General features: G+C 44.1%; 1 protein-coding gene across 1 annotated transcript in view; it reads left to right on the top strand.

The window, feature by feature from the left end:
• The window catches only part of LANCL2 (LanC like glutathione S-transferase 2), a 60,828-nt gene extending 43,066 nt beyond the window's left edge, over window positions 1-17,762 (top strand). The window contains exons 7-9 of the mRNA XM_081244820.1: window positions 9,564-9,740; window positions 12,512-12,584; window positions 15,232-17,762. Of these exons, the coding sequence (XP_081100946.1) occupies window positions 9,564-9,740; window positions 12,512-12,584; window positions 15,232-15,347 (366 nt within the window). The 3' untranslated portion in view covers window positions 15,348-17,762. The remainder of the gene's footprint in view (window positions 1-9,563; window positions 9,741-12,511; window positions 12,585-15,231) is intronic.
• The last annotated feature ends 203 nt before the right edge of the window (window positions 17,763-17,965 follow it).

Here is a 17,965-nt window from a genome sequence, read left to right as displayed (position 1 = left end):
CATAATATAAAAGTCAGGTATGAGCATTCAGGAAAATAACTCAGAAAGTTATGATGTTTGATGAGAGGAAAGCACAGCGAAGTATACTTTTTGGAGATCTGAAGAGCTTAATGATTCGTCTTCTTAACAATACCTCAGCTTTTAAATTAGAACAGACTTCTGTTCAAATCACTGCCTCCCCTTTTCTAGAGCTTTAGAGGAAATGTAACTTCAGTGACATAGAGATAAGTCTGTAATATTATAAATATCCAACCATAGTATCTGAGCACAGTACTGACAGCACAAACAGGAATCCTTTGGTATTCAAAACAGATGTTTGACTGTTAAAAGCTGAAAGCTTCTATTTGTCAAAATTCCTTTTCCCTTTTGCTTTAAAGAGGATCAGCTATAGAGGTGGGCACTCCTGGTGGCTGGTAGTCTTGGCTTCTGGGGGTCTCCCCACTCCTGCTTTAGCAGCTGAGCTGTGGGCAGTAAGAAGTGGTCAGGAGCCAGGGCTCTGTCCTTGTGGGCCCTTGTCCTGGGCAGTTCCATTTCCATTAGCCATGCTGACCGTGGCCACCATCTGCTTCCACCACTGCTGGTACCAAGGGAGCAAGCGCCACAGACCCCTGCCAGTGGCAGGGCCGCCACGTCTCAGCCCAGCTCTGCCCGCAGGGCTTCCGCTTCAGAGACCACTGGGTGCCTGTCCCCGCCCCCCACCCCACACACACACACACTGATTCCAAAACAGAAGTTCCTCTTTTCTAGAAGCATGGACAATGACAATAAGATCCCATACTTAGTCACTAAAACTTAATTTTGTCCATGTACTTCAAAATTCCCAAACCTGAGGAAGGGGAGGAATAGCGGAATCTTCTGGGGCAGAAGGTGTCAATGGTAGTTTGAAGAAGCATAGATAAATCATGTAGTTTTATAGTTGGGGGTGAAAATATGTCTTCAGAGTATAAGTTAGTGGAGTATGAAATTTGTATTTGGCCAGGACAGGGGTGTCACAAAGCTAGAGGAACACAGCTCTAGACTCTATTTTCTCTCAAGTTATTGTTAACTCAGATTAAGAGGGTCCTTGTCCATTGAAGCCATCTCTCAAAATGAGGAAATGTTTAAATTTTGTGTAATAACGACCTTTCAGCAGTTTCTTATGCTGGCATATAAAGTTGTAAGTTCTTCAGGAGCACTTAGGAAGGCATAAGGTGTTCAAGTATTTTAAAAATATATTAATATCTTTCACAAATAAAACTATAATTTGAGTCCAGATTCACACTAAATTTGTTCTCCCTTCCTATAGATGCTAATCACATTTCACATAGGGTATACTCTTCTTGGTCTGAACATGTATTATTCGCAGTTATGTAGTATTGTAGATGGTCTTGGAAAAAAATGTCAAGATTTTTAACAATATTTCTATGCTGTATTAGGAATTTTGTTACTTGCAAATGATTTCCTAACAATTACATTTGTGGACCTCATAGCTGGACACCATTTTGATGAATAGTTACGATCAGTTCTTAATTATCTGACAGTAAATTACAGGTTACGGTAACAAATTCTACCACCTTCTAACCACACATTTAGGCCTTAGGGCATTAGCAGTTTGTGTGGGCTCAGCCACTAATAAACAAATGCTAGCATTGGCCACATAAAATTATATTTGGAAAAGTAAATATGTTGTCCAGGAAAACCAGGTAAGTCATACCAAAGTGATATCAAAGTAGTCCTTTGATTCTGGGCCAAATGTGTGAAACAACCATACCTTCCCCTCCTGCACCCACAAGCCTGCTCTGAAATTCCCACAGTAGAACTGGGTTAGAATGTGTCCTCATGGTCAACTCTTCACTGTCCATCAGAAAATGTTTTCATATGAATTATTTTCCAAAAGCTCATTTGTAAGTTGATTATTTCTAACGTGGAATGTCTTTCTAGGTGGTGTATATCAGGATCACCTGGAGAGATTATTTTCAAACTATATTTTGTTTCCTTCTCCTCAACATTCTGGTACCTTCCTAATATTAAGCATCATTTATAAACGTACCACAGTTTATGCCTTTGTTTTTCAGTTGTTTCTGGTTTTTTTGCTATTGTGAATAAGCTATAGTGAACATTCTTGTACAGGTCTTTTTGTAGACATATGTTTGCATTTCTTTGGGGCTAATAACTAGGAGTAGAACTGCTTGATCAGAAGGTAGCTTTTTTAGTTTCATAAGACACTGCCAGACCTTTTCTCAAAGGGCTGTACCGGTTTACATTCCATCCGCAGTGTAAACAGAGTTCCAGTCGCTCCACATCTCTGCTAACACTTGGTGTTGTAAGTCATCTTGATTTTATTCTGGTGAATATTTCATCGTGGCTTTAATTTGTGCCTTCCTGATGGTTAATGATGTCGAGCAGTTTTGCTTGTGCTCATGGGTTGTTTGTACAGTTGACCCTTGAACAACATGGGTTTGAACTGCGTGGGGCCACTTATACATGGATTTTTCCAGTAAATACAGTACTGTGGAACCACACGGTGTGCAGTGTGGTGAATACGGGGATGCAGAACGGCATACAGAGAGAGCCCATTGTAAAGTTACACAAGGGTTTTCAACGAGGTGGGGACTGGCACCCCAACCCCCATGTTGTTCAAGGGTCAACTGTGTTTCTTTGTTGAGTGTCTGTTCATATCTTTTACCCACATTGTTTTATGTATTTATTGTTTTCCTTTTATTATGGAGTCATAAAAATTCTTCATATGTTCTGGTTGTAAGTCCTTTTGTCAGATACATTTTGGAAATAATTTCTCCCAGTCTGTAGTTGGCCTGATCATGTTCTTCATGGCATCTTCTAATGAATAGAGTTTTAGATTCTGGTAAAATCTGCCTTATCAGTGTGTTTTTTGTAATGGTAACTACTTTCTGTATCTTGTCTGAGAAGTTTTACTTACTCCCACGTTATACAGAGAGTATTCTCCTACGTGCTTCATGGATTTAGATTTTACATTTAGAACTGTCTCAAATTAAGTTTTGTATATTATGTGAAGTAAGGAGTGAAGTACTTTTTTTAACCATAGGAGTATCTGATTGTTCCCACATCATTTGATTTCCCCATTGATTGATTTTGGTACCTGTAGAGGCACTAGTTCAAAAGTCAAATGACCTAGTAAGTGTAGGTTTATTTCTGGGCTCTCTTCTGTTTCTTTGGCTTCTTTATCTGTCACTGTGATACCATGCTGTTTGGATTACTTTAGCTTTACTCTAAGTTTTGACGTCAGGTAGTTTAAGACTTCAACTTTGTTCTTCTCTTTCAAAATTGCTTTAAATATTCTAGATCCTTTGCATTCCCGTATAAGTTTTAGAAATCAGTTTGTCAGCAAAAGGGGCCTATTGGGATTATGACTGAGATTGCATTCAATCTGTAGAACAGTTTTGGTAGAATTGATACCAATATTGAGTGTTCTTATCCACAAATATGGTATATCTCTCCACTTTTTACATTTTCTTTCATTTATGTCAGCAATGTTTTATAGTTTTTGATGTCCTTATATTTAAAGTGTGTGTCTTCATAGTTGGGCGTTGTCTAGCAATGCAGTCTAACAACCTCAGCCTTTAATTTGGAATGTTTAGTTCATATATTGTTAATGTAATTATTTTGTGGTTGGATTTAGCTCTGCCATTTTTCCATACGGTTTCTATTGGCTACATCTTGGAACTCTTTTTTCCTCCTCTGTTTTTTCTTTCTTGCCTTTTTAGGGAGGTAGGAGAGAGTAACTGAATATTTTCTGGAATTCCATTTTAATTTCTCTGTTGACTCTTTTAACTGTATCTATTTGTACATTTTTTTAGTGGTTGCTAAATATACATCTTTATCATTGCAATATACCTCCTTAACTTTTCACAGTCTGCTTAGAATTAACATTGTACACTTCATATAAAATGTAAGAAAATAGTAAGTGCCTAGTTCTCTTGACAGCAGTTCTGTACATCTTTATTACATCTGTCAAGATGTATCAACAAATGTTATAAACCCCCAGTATAGTTTTATAATTTTTGCTTTTGAAACAGCCCTATGTATTTTAAAGAAATTAAGACAAGCAAAGAAGATGGTCTTTGATATTTATTTGGATATTTCCTCTTTTCAGTGCTCTTCATTCCTTCTTGAAGGTCCAGATTTCTATCAGGTGTCATTTCCTTCAGCCCAGAGAACTTCCTTTAGCATTTCTTATAGTCCAGGTTTGGTGACAACAGATTGATCACTTATCTTAAATTTGTCTTTATTTCACTTCCATTCATTTTTTTTTTTAATGGAAAATAAAGGACAGTATATTTTAGTTGTAGTGCATGCATTTGGATCCCAACTCATTGCTAAACAGTCCCGTGCCTCCGGCCCTGCCTCAGGTGGTGAGTGCCATATGGACACCATGTTCTGCCTGGAGCCACCCACTTGAATGCACCAGTGGGAACTCCTTTGGCCTGGCTTTCATTGATTCAGCAGATTACTTAGAGGATGATCCATTGTCAAAGAGATGATTCTTGCAAGGAATGCATGTGTGGCAAACAGCCTCTAGTTTGTAGATCATTGTGGAATCTGTGATAACGAGAATTCTGTGTCTTCCTCTAATTTAAGAAAATTTCTTGCAGTTCTCTGTGATGATGATGTGTGGTTCTTGACATCCAGATGAACTGATGCAATTCTAACAGTAGAATTCCTACTGTTACATATTCCTGTGGCACTGGTGCAGTTTGTACCGAATTGCTTTATAGTTTTCAAGGTGAGCTTGACATTTTGGGATTACTAGTACATCTGCTTTACATACCAGGGAACTTTTCCTAATATAGGTGAAAGTTTTGGTTACTTCCTGGTTGTTCCTACAATGGTGATTTCCATGGGCAAAATCCGAAACAGTCCCTCTGGGGGTGGTGCTTCAATCTTCCTTCCACATCCTGTGGTGGTTTGTGAAGAATGCTATCCTTACCGTGACCATCTAGATCAATTCTGTGGACATTTCTTTATTATCTCCAAAACTGCAGAGAACAGGGGTTTTTTAATAACTGACCCAGAGATTCCCTTGCACTTCAGGAATGCCTAATAATAAGCAAAAGCAATGAGAGAGGTGAATAGTACCCTGTACTTAAGAAAACTCAATTCTGCTGCCCCATCACATTGGCTACTAAGTCTAAATGGAAGGTGTAAAAAAAATTGAAGTGGAAAATTGTGAAGGATTCCTTCTCTCCAAGACCTACAGTGGGGATGCCTCTTAGGAATTAATTTTTTAATTAACTACTAAAATACTGTAAGTTTAATCTCCTAATAAATTGAGTATTGTTACTGGAAGAGGTCTTGTAAATGAATCAGCTGAAACATCACTTCTACTTATGAGAATAAAAAAAAATGTTAAGTAGTGTTATTAACTTCCTGTCATGTTTGTTTCTTGGCAAGTCCAAACCCTCTTACCAATCCAGTTTTCACTGAATATGAGCTCATTTTTCCTGTTTTGATATTTTCCTTGAAGGCTTTAATTTTAGTAGTTGAACTCATCTTAAAGAAGATAAAGGAAATATTAGATAAAAAGATGAAAGCATTAAGAAGGAAGGGAAAAAAAACCCTTCCTTTCCTTGGAGCAGACATTGTTATTCATAGTGTTTATGCAGAAATGGTAAACACCATGGCAGTAAGGCAAATAATGACTTGCATCCCAAAGGCTGTTGCGTGTAGTCATGTATTAAGCCATAAAAGAAAAAAATCAACCCAGTTTTCCCTTGGAAAAGCTTAAGAGGCAGAGGGAGTAAGGTCAGAATCTTACAGCTCAATGGAAAATTACACCAGCTATTAAAAAATTCTGAACTCTACTTCATACCATGCAATCCACAAGAGGGTTATACCGAGGAGAGAGAGGAGCAAGGTCTCGGTGACCAGGTCTGAGGAAGGGACGGGGTGTGTTCTAGTCCACAGTAGTGCAGAAGAGCTAGCTGGGTTCACTCTGCAAAGGGTTAGATGTGAAACTGTGTGTGGTCTCAGAGGGCTGTGGTACCACTGGCTCCGACTCTTCACTCACTTATTTTATTTTTTTTATTGAAGTCTAGTTGATTTACAATGTTGTGTTGGTTTCAGGTGTACAGCAAAGCGATTCAGAGATATTATATACATCCTTTTTCAGATTCTTTTCCCTTATAGATTATTACAAGATATTGACTGTAGTTCCCTGTGCTATACAGTAGGACCTTGTTGTTTATCTATTTTATATGAAGTAATGTGTGTATGTTAATCCTGAACTCCTAATTTATCTCTCCCCCCTTTCCCCTTTGGTAACCATAAGTTTGTTTTCTATGTCTGTGAGTCTGTTTCTGTTTCATAGATAAGTTTATTTGTGTCATATTTTAGATTCCACATATAAGCTATATCATATAAAATCTGTCTTTCTCTTTCTAACTTACTTCACTTAGTGTGATAATCTCTAGGTCCATCCATGTTGCTGCAAGTGGCATTATTTTCTTATTTTTTATGGCTGAGTAGTATTCCATTGTATATGTGTACCACCTCTTCTTCATCCATTCATCTGTCTATGGACATTTAGGTTACTTCATGTCTTGGCTATTGTAAATTTCACCCTCATTCTTTGAAGATATTTTTGCTGAATATCTACTCTGACAGTTTTTTTTTTTCCTTTCAGTTCTTTAAAGATACTGCTCCCCTGTCTTCTGGCCTTCACTATTTCTAGAATGTTAGTCATTCTTTATATTGTTCTCTTATAAGTAGTCTGTGTTTTCTCTGGAAGCTTTCGGGATTTCCTCTTTTTGGTTTTCAATATTTTTATCATGTACCCATGTGTATCTGTTTGTATTTATCCTGCTTGAGAGCCTTTAAGCTTCTTGAACTTGTAATTGTATGTCTTCCACTACATTTGGTAAATGTTAGGCCTTTACTTTCCAACAGGTCTCTGAGGCTTTTGTTTTTAATTTCTTTTCTTTTCTGTAATTCAGAGTGTATAATTTCTATTTATTTAGCTTCATATTCACTAATGAGTTCTTCTTTATTAAGCCTTACTCAATAAGTTTTTAATTTTATCTGTTGGTCTTTTTTCAGTTCCTGAATATCTATTTCTTTTTATAGTAATGTTTCTCTGAGATTTCCAAACCATTCATTGATGATGTGTTTAGTTTCTTTTTCATCCTTAAAGATTTTCAATAACTGCCCCAAATGCTTGTCTCTGTTTTCAACATTTGGTCATCTCAGCATCACTTCATTTTCTGATGTGAGCAGACAGACTCAGAGAAGTTACAGTGACTCACCCAAAGTTACTCGGTCAGTTGTAGTGGAAGAGGGAGTCCAGCCATGTCTTCCGACTCCAGATCTCTTACGTCTTCCTCTGCATGGCACTGTCTCTTCAAACTTTCTGTCATGACATTTCCCAGGGAAGTTTACGATTTGAGAGAGGTAATGTGGATCAGTAAATAGATTTTCTGGCCAAGTTATAATGGCTACAATGTAGAGAAGACAAATCTGGGAGCTTCAGTGTTCATTAAATTTTCAAATGTCCCACTATTTATTTTTTTTAAGGAATATTTATTTGTTTTATTTATAGCTGCGTTGGGTCTTCATTGCTGCGCGTGGGCTTTCTCTAGTTGGGGCAAGTGGGAGCTACTCTTTTTTGCAGTGCATGGGCTTCTCATTGCAGTGGCTTCTTGTTGCAGAGCACAGGCTCTAGAGCGCAGGCTCAGTAGTTGTGGCACGTGGGCTCAGTAGTTGTGGCACGTGGGCTCAGTAGTTGTGGCTCACGGGCTCTAGAGTGCAGGCTCAGTAGTTGTGGCTCGTGGGCTCAGTAGTTGTGGCTCGTGGGTTCTAGAGCACAGGCTCAGTAGTTGTGGCACGCGGGCTTAGCTGCTCCGCGGCATGTGGGATCTTCCTGGACCAGGGCTCAAACCCATGTCTCCTGCATTGGCAGGCGGACTCTTAACCACTGCGCCACCAGGGAAGCCCCTCAAATGTCCCACTATTCAGAGTAGCTCCTCATGTGGAGCATGAGTGTGTGACAGTAGTGGGCGTGGTGGGCGTGGTGGGTGTGCTGCGGGCACGCACCGGGGAAGGAGGGTAAAGCTCGCTGTGTGGGGTGCCTCTAGCAGCCTCAGTCTCACCAGGGGGACAGGGACAACGGGAAAGAAGTCCAATTGATTTCACGTACCCCTGGGTGACCATCAGAAAGGAGCCAGTCAGGTTTTCTCTGGGACTGGCCTTACTCTCAGTGTGATGTTATGACATAGCCTCCAAAACAGTCTCCTTTCACCTGTCGACTTTGACCTAATCTTTTTCAGGATGGGAAAAAGGTCCCTTTTATAATTCATTTTAAGAGGGTTAAGATGCAAATGAGAGGATGACATATTTGTGCTGGCAGGATAACACAGAAAGAATGGTGCTTAATGACAGCTCAGAAGTAGCACTAACCGTGTGCCAGGCAGTGTTCTAAGAGCTTCTTGTATGTTATTTCATTTTAATACAACAAGCCGCTGAGATGAAGACAGGGTATCTTTTTATAGTACATGAAGACGTAAGAGGTGACTTGTCCTCAATCACATTTAAAAGGTGACAGAGCTGAGGTTGACACTCAGGGACCCCAGAGTCCACGTCTCAGCTGCTTTCACGACCAAGAAGCCTGCTCCTGACCCTGGCGAGGCCGTGCACCAGGAGCAGTGACTGCAGTGTGGATCCGCCTCCTTCCCCTGCTGGCCACGGCACACGCTGATCACACTTCAGGCGCTTCGGTTTCCCTGCACCTCAGAGCCTCCTCGGCGGGTGCCCAGGAGTCACCGCTCAGCAGTCACAAGGAGTGTCCCCTTTGCCGCCCTGAGGAGCTCTTCTCCAGTGACCTTTTGCCTCTAATCCGTGGTCCAAAACGCATTTGCACTAGAATGGAATGAGCTAAGCAGGGGAGACTGCTAATAACAGATTCAGAGGAGAGGACCAGGGAAAGAAAATAAATGAAATGAGAGGAGACAGAGAAGAGTGTCAAGGGGAATCTGGGGGGCGCGAAAGCTTCCTCATGCTGGCGCACTTGCCTCCACCGAGCACGTTTGTCCCTCCGTCCCGTAAACCATTGCATGGCGATGGTGCCGCTGGGGCTGAGAACACTCTCTGCAGGGTTCCTTGTGACGGTTTATGACAGCTCGTCGGGTGCGTTGGATGTGTGGCTAACCTAGGATGTGGAATGTTCCCGACCTGGATGACGGGACAGTGTGGAATCCTCGACTGCCCTCTGCACAAGTAGGAGTGTCACAGCTGCAGCCTACAGGTCCCAGGAGGCACAGGGTGGTTCATTGGCGACAAGAGCATCTTACCAGGGAGATCCGGTAGCCTTCCTTATAACTGTTGGAACTTTAGAACTGCTTTTGCAAAACCATGACCTCGAAGGCAGGCAAAGGCAGGAGAGGAGTGGATGGGGCTGCACGGCACCTGGTGCAGTGCTGTTGCCTCTGGGCTTGGTTCACCCGTCATTTCAGGTTTCTGAATGTCGTGCAGTTTTCTAAACAGCAAGGGGAAGTATTTCGCTGACTCGCTGCGTAAGACACCCGTTGAACACTGCTTTGCTTCTCATCGCCCAGGTGTTTAAGGAGGAGAAGTACTTGAAGGACGCCATGGAGTGCAGCGATGTGATTTGGCAGCGAGGTCTGCTGCGGAAGGGCTACGGGATCTGCCACGGGACCGCCGGGAACGGCTACTCCTTCCTTTCCCTTTACCACCTCACACGGGATAAAAAGTACCTCTACCGCGCTTGCAAGGTAAGGATGTCTCTATCCAAACCACTTCTGAACCCTCCAGGGCACACACAGAGCCCAGATACAGCTCTCTCCTGCTTCAGACACATTTCTCCCAGCTCTGTGGTTTCTTCCGCAGAGCCTTGTCCCTGGCGGCCGCGTGCCTTGGCCGTTCCACCTGCACAATGGGACTAAGGGGTGGAAATGCGTTCTGGAGTCCCGTGACCTGTTAGGATGCCCTCCTGTGCATTTATTAGCTTCATGACTTTGGGGCGCCCCTTCTTCGAGCCTCAGTTTCCTCATCTGTAAAAATACTACCCGCCTCCTAAATTTGTTCCAGGAAGAATTAATTGAGGTAATGGGCAGGTCGTCGGTAGTTGCCCCTGCTTAAAATCCTCCAGTGGTTTCCCACTGCCCGGGAGTGGCACCCACGGCCCTGAAGTGGACAGCCCCGTGCACCTCGGCCCCTGCCTGCCTCTCCCCCGCCTTGCCCCACACTCTCCACGGGGCGCAGCGTTCCTGGGGCTTCCCCGAAATCTGCCTGGGGGAGGCGACCTCTGAGGTCTCCTCGGTGACAGAGCCACCAGGGCGCTCACCGTGCGCTTCTGCTCGTTCCCGAGTGTGCCGCAGCCTAGACCACGAGCTGCGTGGTCTTCCTAGTCGACGTCCCGACGTGCCCAGTACCTAGGGCAGTGCTGGCACCAAGGACAGGCTTGATAAATATGCATCGGGTGTGCGAAAATGGACACACAAAACAAGACTCAGTAAATGCTTGCTGGTGCTTTTATTACTATACACACTTCACAAAATAAAGTTACAGGAACACAGAAAAAAAGGTGGGAGGAAAATGCACCAAAATGTCCAGTGACCCTTGATAGATGGAGGCATTCGGGTGGCTTATTCTGTATATTTATTACTGTTCGGAAGCCTTTTCTCACACCAGACGGAACAGAGCCCTCCGACCTGGTGCCCCGAGACACGCACGCAGTCGTCGTGCCCCCACTCAGCAGAGGCCGCGCAGGGTATTGTGGGGATGCACAGGGCAGGTGCCTGAGCCGGGCGTCGGGGGTGCCATATAGGCTGAGACCCAGAGCAGAGCTGGAGCTCGAGCAGGCGGGTGGGAGTGGTGCCGCCAGCCGAGGAAGCTGGCGGGGTGAGCACCCTGGGGCCCACAGCGTTCCCTTGGCCAGAGCAGAGCAGGGCAGGAGCTGGGGTCAGCGAGGCAAGGGGCGGTTCGGGTGGATGGCAGTCACAGTAGCAGATGGGTAAGAAAATACAGGGATTGGGGAAGGCTTCGTGGGGGCTGAGGCACAGCGAGTTTTCTAAAGATGTGGAGCTTTTCAGGTGGGACAGGAAGGCAGGGCATGGGGAGGCGAAGTGCACCCCAGTAGGAGAAGAGCCCCTGCAGAGCCACGGAGGCAGGCACGGCACAGTGCAGCCTGACCCCGAGCGCTCAGCACGGGAGGGTGCAAGGGCGAGGGGTGAAGTCAGAGGGGCCGAGGCCAAAGAAAGCTGGCCCTTCCCCTTAGTCAGTAGATCTGAGCCTTGGTTACACCTTAGAATCACTGGAGCTTTGAAAGAGTGCCTGGACCCCACCCTGGGCCCAGTTCTGCGGGAGCCCAGGCCCCCCGGTGCCAGCTCCTGGGTGGTTCTCATCTGCAGGCGAGGCTTCCCAAAGGTTTGTGATTCATGTCCAGACTCCTCTCAGGATTGCCGTGGCCACGGCGGAATGGATGAGGTGGAGGTAAACAATGTGGGTTTCTCCAAGTTGTTGTTTAATAGTTACTGCAAGAAATGTTGTTATAAACCCAAGAGCATTGGCTGTGATACTGAAGAGGAGAGATTCAGAAACACTTAAGATATTGATGTCGCTGATTCACTTTGTTACGAAGTAGAAAGTAACACACCATTGTAAAGGAAGTATACTCCAATAAAGATGTTAAAAAAATAAATTCCTCTTGATAGACACTAAAAAAAACCCAGATATTGAGCTGAGCCCGCAGAATTCAGTGGGTTTTTTTAAATGTGGAGAAGACAGAAATGTATGAATGTCTCTCTGCTCTCTGACTAAGGAAACCAGATAGATGGTGGTGCATCAAACAAGCTAGAAAAGTGAGCAGATTTGGAGGGTGGAAAGTTTTATTGTATATGTGCTGAATTTATGATTATTTATATACATATGACAAAAAGTAAGTTACCTTAAGCAAAAAAGGGAAATTTATTATAATGTTATAAAAATCCATTGAAGAGGTTTAAGAAGCAAGGGTCAGGGAGCTCAGAGGAAATTGCTGATAAAGCTAAGGGATGAGTTTTCAAGATGAGCAGGGTGGTCAGTGGGCAGTGGGGTGGGCTGGCTGGGGAGCGGTGGGGAGAGTAGAAGGGGGAGGGCTGCGTGTTCAGCAGAGGGGCTGGCGGTGAGCCCAGAGAGCAGAGCTCCGCGAGCGGATTCAGAGCCAGTGTTTTAATCTGGGCGGAGCGCCTGCAGGGGCAGGAGGCGGTGCTTAGAAAAGACCGAAGGTTGTTGGGTTGTGAGATTTCTTACTTCGGCCTTCCCAACAACCTTCCTAGGTGAATTCCCCGTTACAGAGGAGGAAACAGGCCTAGGCAGGTGACAGCTTGCCAGGTCTCACCTGCTCCGAAGAGGTGGTGCCGAGTCCCTCGGAGCTCACACTCCTGACACTCTGTTGCCTGGGAGTCTGCTGTCTTTGATTCTTGGTGAATTCACTGCAGTGTCTTACGCGTTCCATTTTCACCGAGTGAAATCCCCACTCTTAAAGAAATGTCTTTCTCCCTAGTTTGCAGAATGGTGCCTAGAATATGGAACACATGGTTGCCGCATTCCTGACAGACCCTATTCTCTCTTTGAAGGTAAGAGTGAGGGAAAGCTCCAGGTCTGAGTATCTGGGTGTGTGCATTTGGTTCTCCTGACTGCACCATCACAGTCGATCTTAATTAGTAATCGCTGCACAGCTGGTAAATACCGTGAGCAAAGTCGTTCATTGCTGAAAATTATATTAAGTCTCTTTACCTTGCCTGTTATTGTGCTCCTGTGAACTTCTTCCAAGTATTTTTAGATCTTTTGTGACATGTATAGGCATAGACTGTCTGCTGCGCAGTAATGGAAGAAAATAACAAGTTTACTCCTGTGCGTTTCATCGGTAATATTGTGCGTATAGTATTGATCTATTCACAGCAAACTTGTTAGTTACTTAAATGTATTTAAGTCATGTAAAGAAGTGTAAATAATTAATATTAGTAATTTAAAAGTATTAGTAAATACAAGTGTTAGTAGTTGGAAAAAATAATGAGAATATTGAAGACAGTTCTGAAAAACAAGAGCAATGAAAGAAACCAGCAAACACATTGCGAGTCTGCTCCAGGCACACACAATACATAGAATATAATTCAGGAAAACAAAATGGAAGTCCTACAGAGACTCAGATATTCTTTGTTTAGAGAGAGAGAGAGAGAGAGAGAGAGAGAGAGAGAGAGAGAGTGTGTGTGTGTGTGTGTGTTTGTGTGTGTGTGTGTGTGTGTGTGTGTGTGTGTGTGTAATGGTAATTTGGAACATAAGCCACAGAAACCAGAGGGCAAAACGTTAAATGGTGTTACGATAAATGGATGGTAACTTTTTAATTACTTTAGAGCCACCTTTTATAGTAATTCCAAAATAAATTTCAGAAGGAATAAATGAATACTTTTTAAAAAATCAAATAATAGATAGGTGTTGAATTTTGTCAGGTGCTTTTCTTGCATCAGTTGATAAGATCATGTGGTTTTTCTTCTTCAGGCCCCTAGCATTGTGGATCACATTGGTTGATTTTCAAATATTAAGCCAACCTTGTGTCTCTGGAATAAACCTTACTTGGCCATGGTGTACAATTCTTTTTATGTATTGCAGAATTATATTTGCTAAAACGTTGTTGATGATTTTTGCGTCTATATTCATGAGGAATATTGGCCTGTAGTTTTCCTTTCTTATACTGTGTTTGTCTGGTTTTGATATCTGGGTAATACTGGCCTAATAAACTGTACTGAGAAGTACCTTCTCCTCTGTTTTCTGTAATAGATTGTATATTAATTGGTGGGAGAATTCTCATTTAAATGTCTGGTAGCATTCTTCAGCGAAACCTTCCTAGCCGAGAGATTTCTTTTTCGGGAGTTTTAAATTTACAAATTAAATTTGTTTAATAGGTTACAAGGCTGTTCAAGTTATCTGTTTCATATTCAGTGAGTTTTAGTACGTGTTTTCAAGATATTGCTCCAGTTTACCTGCGGGGTTAAATTTATGTGCATAAAGCTTTGGTAGTAGTCCTTCATTATCTTCTTGATGTCTGAATTGTCTGTAGTGCTATGCCGTGTTTTATTTCTGCTACTGATAATATTTTAATCATATAATAGATAAATGAGCAAAAATTAGAGCATTTGTCATTATCTTTTGCAGAATAAGATCTTTTTAATATTCAAGGAAACCGTAACGGAAAAATGTTTCTCAGAAAAAAATTTTCGTCTTTTGTGTCATAAAAATGAGGTGTATTTGTATCAGATATAACACAGTTAATACCTGAACTCTAAATGGAGTTCATTCAGGTTCATAAATTCAAGTTTATGATGGCAAATTCAAAGCCCCAGCAGGTGAAAATCTTTGAATGTACGCTCCCGAGAGGCTGGGAAGCTCTTGCATTCTTCTGGGCCCCTGTGCCTCACAAGTGCCTGGCAGGAGACACTGACTAGGTTCTCGTTGGATGGGTGAGTGCCGGTGTGGAGGCCACTAGGCTGGAAGGGCCCACAGCGCCCAGGACCCTTTGTGGAGGAGCTCCCTCCCGCCCAGGGATCCTTCGGGTAGGCTGCTGAGTTACTGCAGTGAGTGGCGGTGGGGATTTTGACCAAGCAAGTAGAGTTCATTTTAAAATAACATTTTTGAGGGCTTCCCTGGTGGGTGACACAGTGGTTGAGAGTTCGCTTGCCGATGCAGGGGACACGGGTTCTTGCCCCAGTCCAGGAAGATCCCACATGCCGCGGAGCGGCTGGGCCCCTGAGCTATGGCCCCTGAGCCTGCGCGTCCGGAGCCTGTGCTCCGCAACGGGAGAGGCCACAGCAGTGAGAGGCCCGCGTACAGCAAAAAAAAAAAAAAATTTTTTTGAAACCCAAAATGCAACCTTCCGTTTGGAATAAAAACATAAAGGCTCTGAGAGGAAGTTTACATGTTGGAATATCACAGTAGCAGCACCCTTAACTTTTTTGTTAGCACTTCTGTGAAATCATCTTAAAGTGTCAAGATACAAGATTAAAGCTCAGAAACCAATTTTTAAAATTAAGATAATGAAGAAAACTGGTATTACCTGTTGGGTGCTAATGTGAAGATTTCCTTTTTGTGTGTGTGAAGTTATTTTCAAAGTCCTTCGCACCTTTTCCCACGTCCTTACAGCCCCAGTAAAGGCAGTGATCAGAGGTCACTTGGTTCTGGACCCCGCCACGCACACTTTCTCACGAAGGACCGCGTTTTGCGTTGCAGGTATGGCTGGCACTGTTCACTTCCTCTCCGACATCCTGGCCCCAGAGGCATCACGGTTTCCAGCATTTGAACTCGGCTCTCCACAGAGTGATACAAAGGTGCAAAAAGACAACTGAGAGATCCAGCTGGACCAGAAGCCACCGGGTTGCTTAGTACCTGACACAGAACCAAGTGTGAATCCTGAAAGAGGGAGAAAAAGGAGAAGCAGGCACCGTCCCAGACCCCCTGTGTCAGAGTGTGATGACAGACCGTCCCATCAGCGATCTGTAACAGTGTCCCCTCACTGGTGTAAAATACGAATTCCTCATGTCCAGTTCTCTGTAGTGTGTGCATGTGTCTTGGTGTTTGCTGTCTGTAGGTGTAGGTTGTTGTAAACGGAAGCCCTTCTCTGTCCATGAGCCCGAGCTGGCTGTGCATGAGGGCACGCGGCAGCCTCTTCTCTGTACATAATATTTAAAGTGGGGTGTTTTCTGTACTGACAAACAGGAAATAGGCAGGTTGTGTCTCTCCTGTGTAACAGAAGATTCTCCGCAGTGATGTCCCAGTGGTAAGACTTTACAGCATTTTCTGTGGGTACCTTTTAGATCAGCATGAGAGAAAGACCACCCCAGAAATGAAAAGAAATAGAACAGGTAGAGGGGGTTTGCCAGAGTAGGGGGTGGTGAGCCTTTCCACCAGGTAGTCGAATGCTCCCTCTTTGTGTTTTGTGCTCACCTCAGTGTTTTTAAGAAGCCAAAGGGGGTGCATTGCAGCTCTACTGGGGCTCCCATTCTCAGGCTCTTTGTGTGAAGTTCTGGACCCTCCTCGCAATCCAAGGCAGCTCGTGCCCTGGGGAGTGGACTTATGACACCAGGGCCATTCAAGGGAGCCGTTTTCGTGGCCACACTGTAAATCATGTAGCAGTGACTGAGGGTTGGCAAGTCTCGATTCATTGTATATTATTAAAATAGGCTGTACCTCAGTTCTATCAACATAATAACTTAGTGTTAAAAGTACAGTGGATACAATTCCAGATGCATAATAAGCAGAAAGATAATTCATCTCTTCCTATGTCTCTCCACTTAACTTACCAAATTTTGGAATAAGTTTATCAAAGTACAAATTTGGAACGAATTTAGTCCTTATTTTTGTCTACTATTTGGGCGATAAAAGTCTCACCTTTGATGAAATGTATTAAGCATAAAGTACTAGTCTGTATTTATGCATATGGAAAACAGTCTTCTAACCAAGAAGATTACGATACTGTCTGACATTTTTTATTTTAAAACTGGGCATTAATTTGGCTTAGCATACCCTCAATAATTTTACCCTGTAAATCTGTTTTTAGAAGAGTTTTGCTGTCATGGTATGAGTGGTCTAGGACTTTGTACAGACTTCTCATCTTATGAGCTAAGGCCAGTTCATAAAAGACAAGATAGGTCTCTCCGATGGTCTGGTCCTTATCTGCAAGCGATTGTCAAATGTTTATCAGCCCTCGTTTCCACTCCTTTCATAAAGGTGAAAGAACGTCCACGTAGAAGACAGATCCCTTCACACAGGTGTAAATCTGTGCAGTTCTTAGGATGCTGGCTGAGCCTTGGTGGTGGGGCTGACTCCCTAACACGTGCCCTTCGGTTTCTAAGTGATGCCTCGTGAGTCTCAGTCACGACTGTTCTTTTCAAGTTAGGTTGATGACTTCCATGGGTATAAATCCTCACGGTTGTGTTTTAACCGTCTTCCCGGGCCTGCTCATGTGCGTCTCAGGCAGCCCGGTTCCCGGGACCTGCAGGCGGGACGTGAGTGAGCTGAGGGGCTGTTTGTCCGAAGAGCTCCCCCGGTGTCACAGCTCAGCCCAGCTGCCCCGCTGCCACCTCGGCCAAAGCTCAGCGGCAGCCCCCGGGGCTTCGGCCCAAAGTTTTACCCAAGCCGTCTCATTTCTCACGGGAGGCCAGTGGGGCTGCACAGGATTCACCCCCCTCAGCAAGAGGGGGCAGCTCATGGAGGCCCTGGCCCTGGCCACGTGTCTCCTGACCGGAAGCAGTGAGGGTGACCCTTCGTGACACCTGGGCGTCACGATGCCTTGTATGTTTGGCTTGTTTCTGCCTCGCACACTGAGGGAAGATGGAGCGCTTGTAAGGTAAACGGATGAGATTGTATTTGCAGGGTTGTTTTTAGAAGCCAGCTGGATTGACCCCTCCCGCTTACCCACCAGATGTCAGCAGAGACGCAGTCTGTGACTCCACAGTAACCCACCTCCTGGGGCGCGACCCGGGCGGCTGCACGGTGCCGGGTCCAGCTCTCAGTCCCCAGAGGCAGCGGGACAGAGGAGTCCCGGAGCTGGTCCAGTGGTTCTGATGAGTGCGATTTCAGATCTCAGAGCGGCTCACAGTGATTTCTTACGTTTGTTTGTGTATCCAAGATGTGTCTAAGTGTTTAAAATAATGTGTATGCACAATGCCATTTTAAAATATGAAAGAGAAAACGTTGATGTCCACAGAAAGTGTGTGGGGTTCCCTGGTTCGGTACTTAGTAAAAACACGGTTTTGTTGTGACACTTGCGGGGTCTTTGTCTCTTCTCACCTCTGTCTGCCTTTGAGAGCGATGGTTGGAAGCCTCGGCCACGGTTCTGAAGATGGCCTTCCTCACGGAAGACGTGGCTGTTGCTCATGTTATGGCGTCCTACGTGCTTCACTAGAATGACGGCTTTCTCTCTCTATCCCAAGGGCCTCCGAGCCCTAGGCAGTACCAAGAGAAG

This window comes from Mesoplodon bidens (genome assembly GCF_964165515.1).
Source record: "Mesoplodon bidens genome assembly, chromosome: 9".
Classification (NCBI taxonomy): Eukaryota; Metazoa; Chordata; class Mammalia; order Artiodactyla; family Ziphiidae; genus Mesoplodon; species Mesoplodon bidens.
The sequence above is the reverse complement of the archived record's forward strand: the minus strand, read 5'-3'. Positions and strand labels throughout refer to the sequence as shown.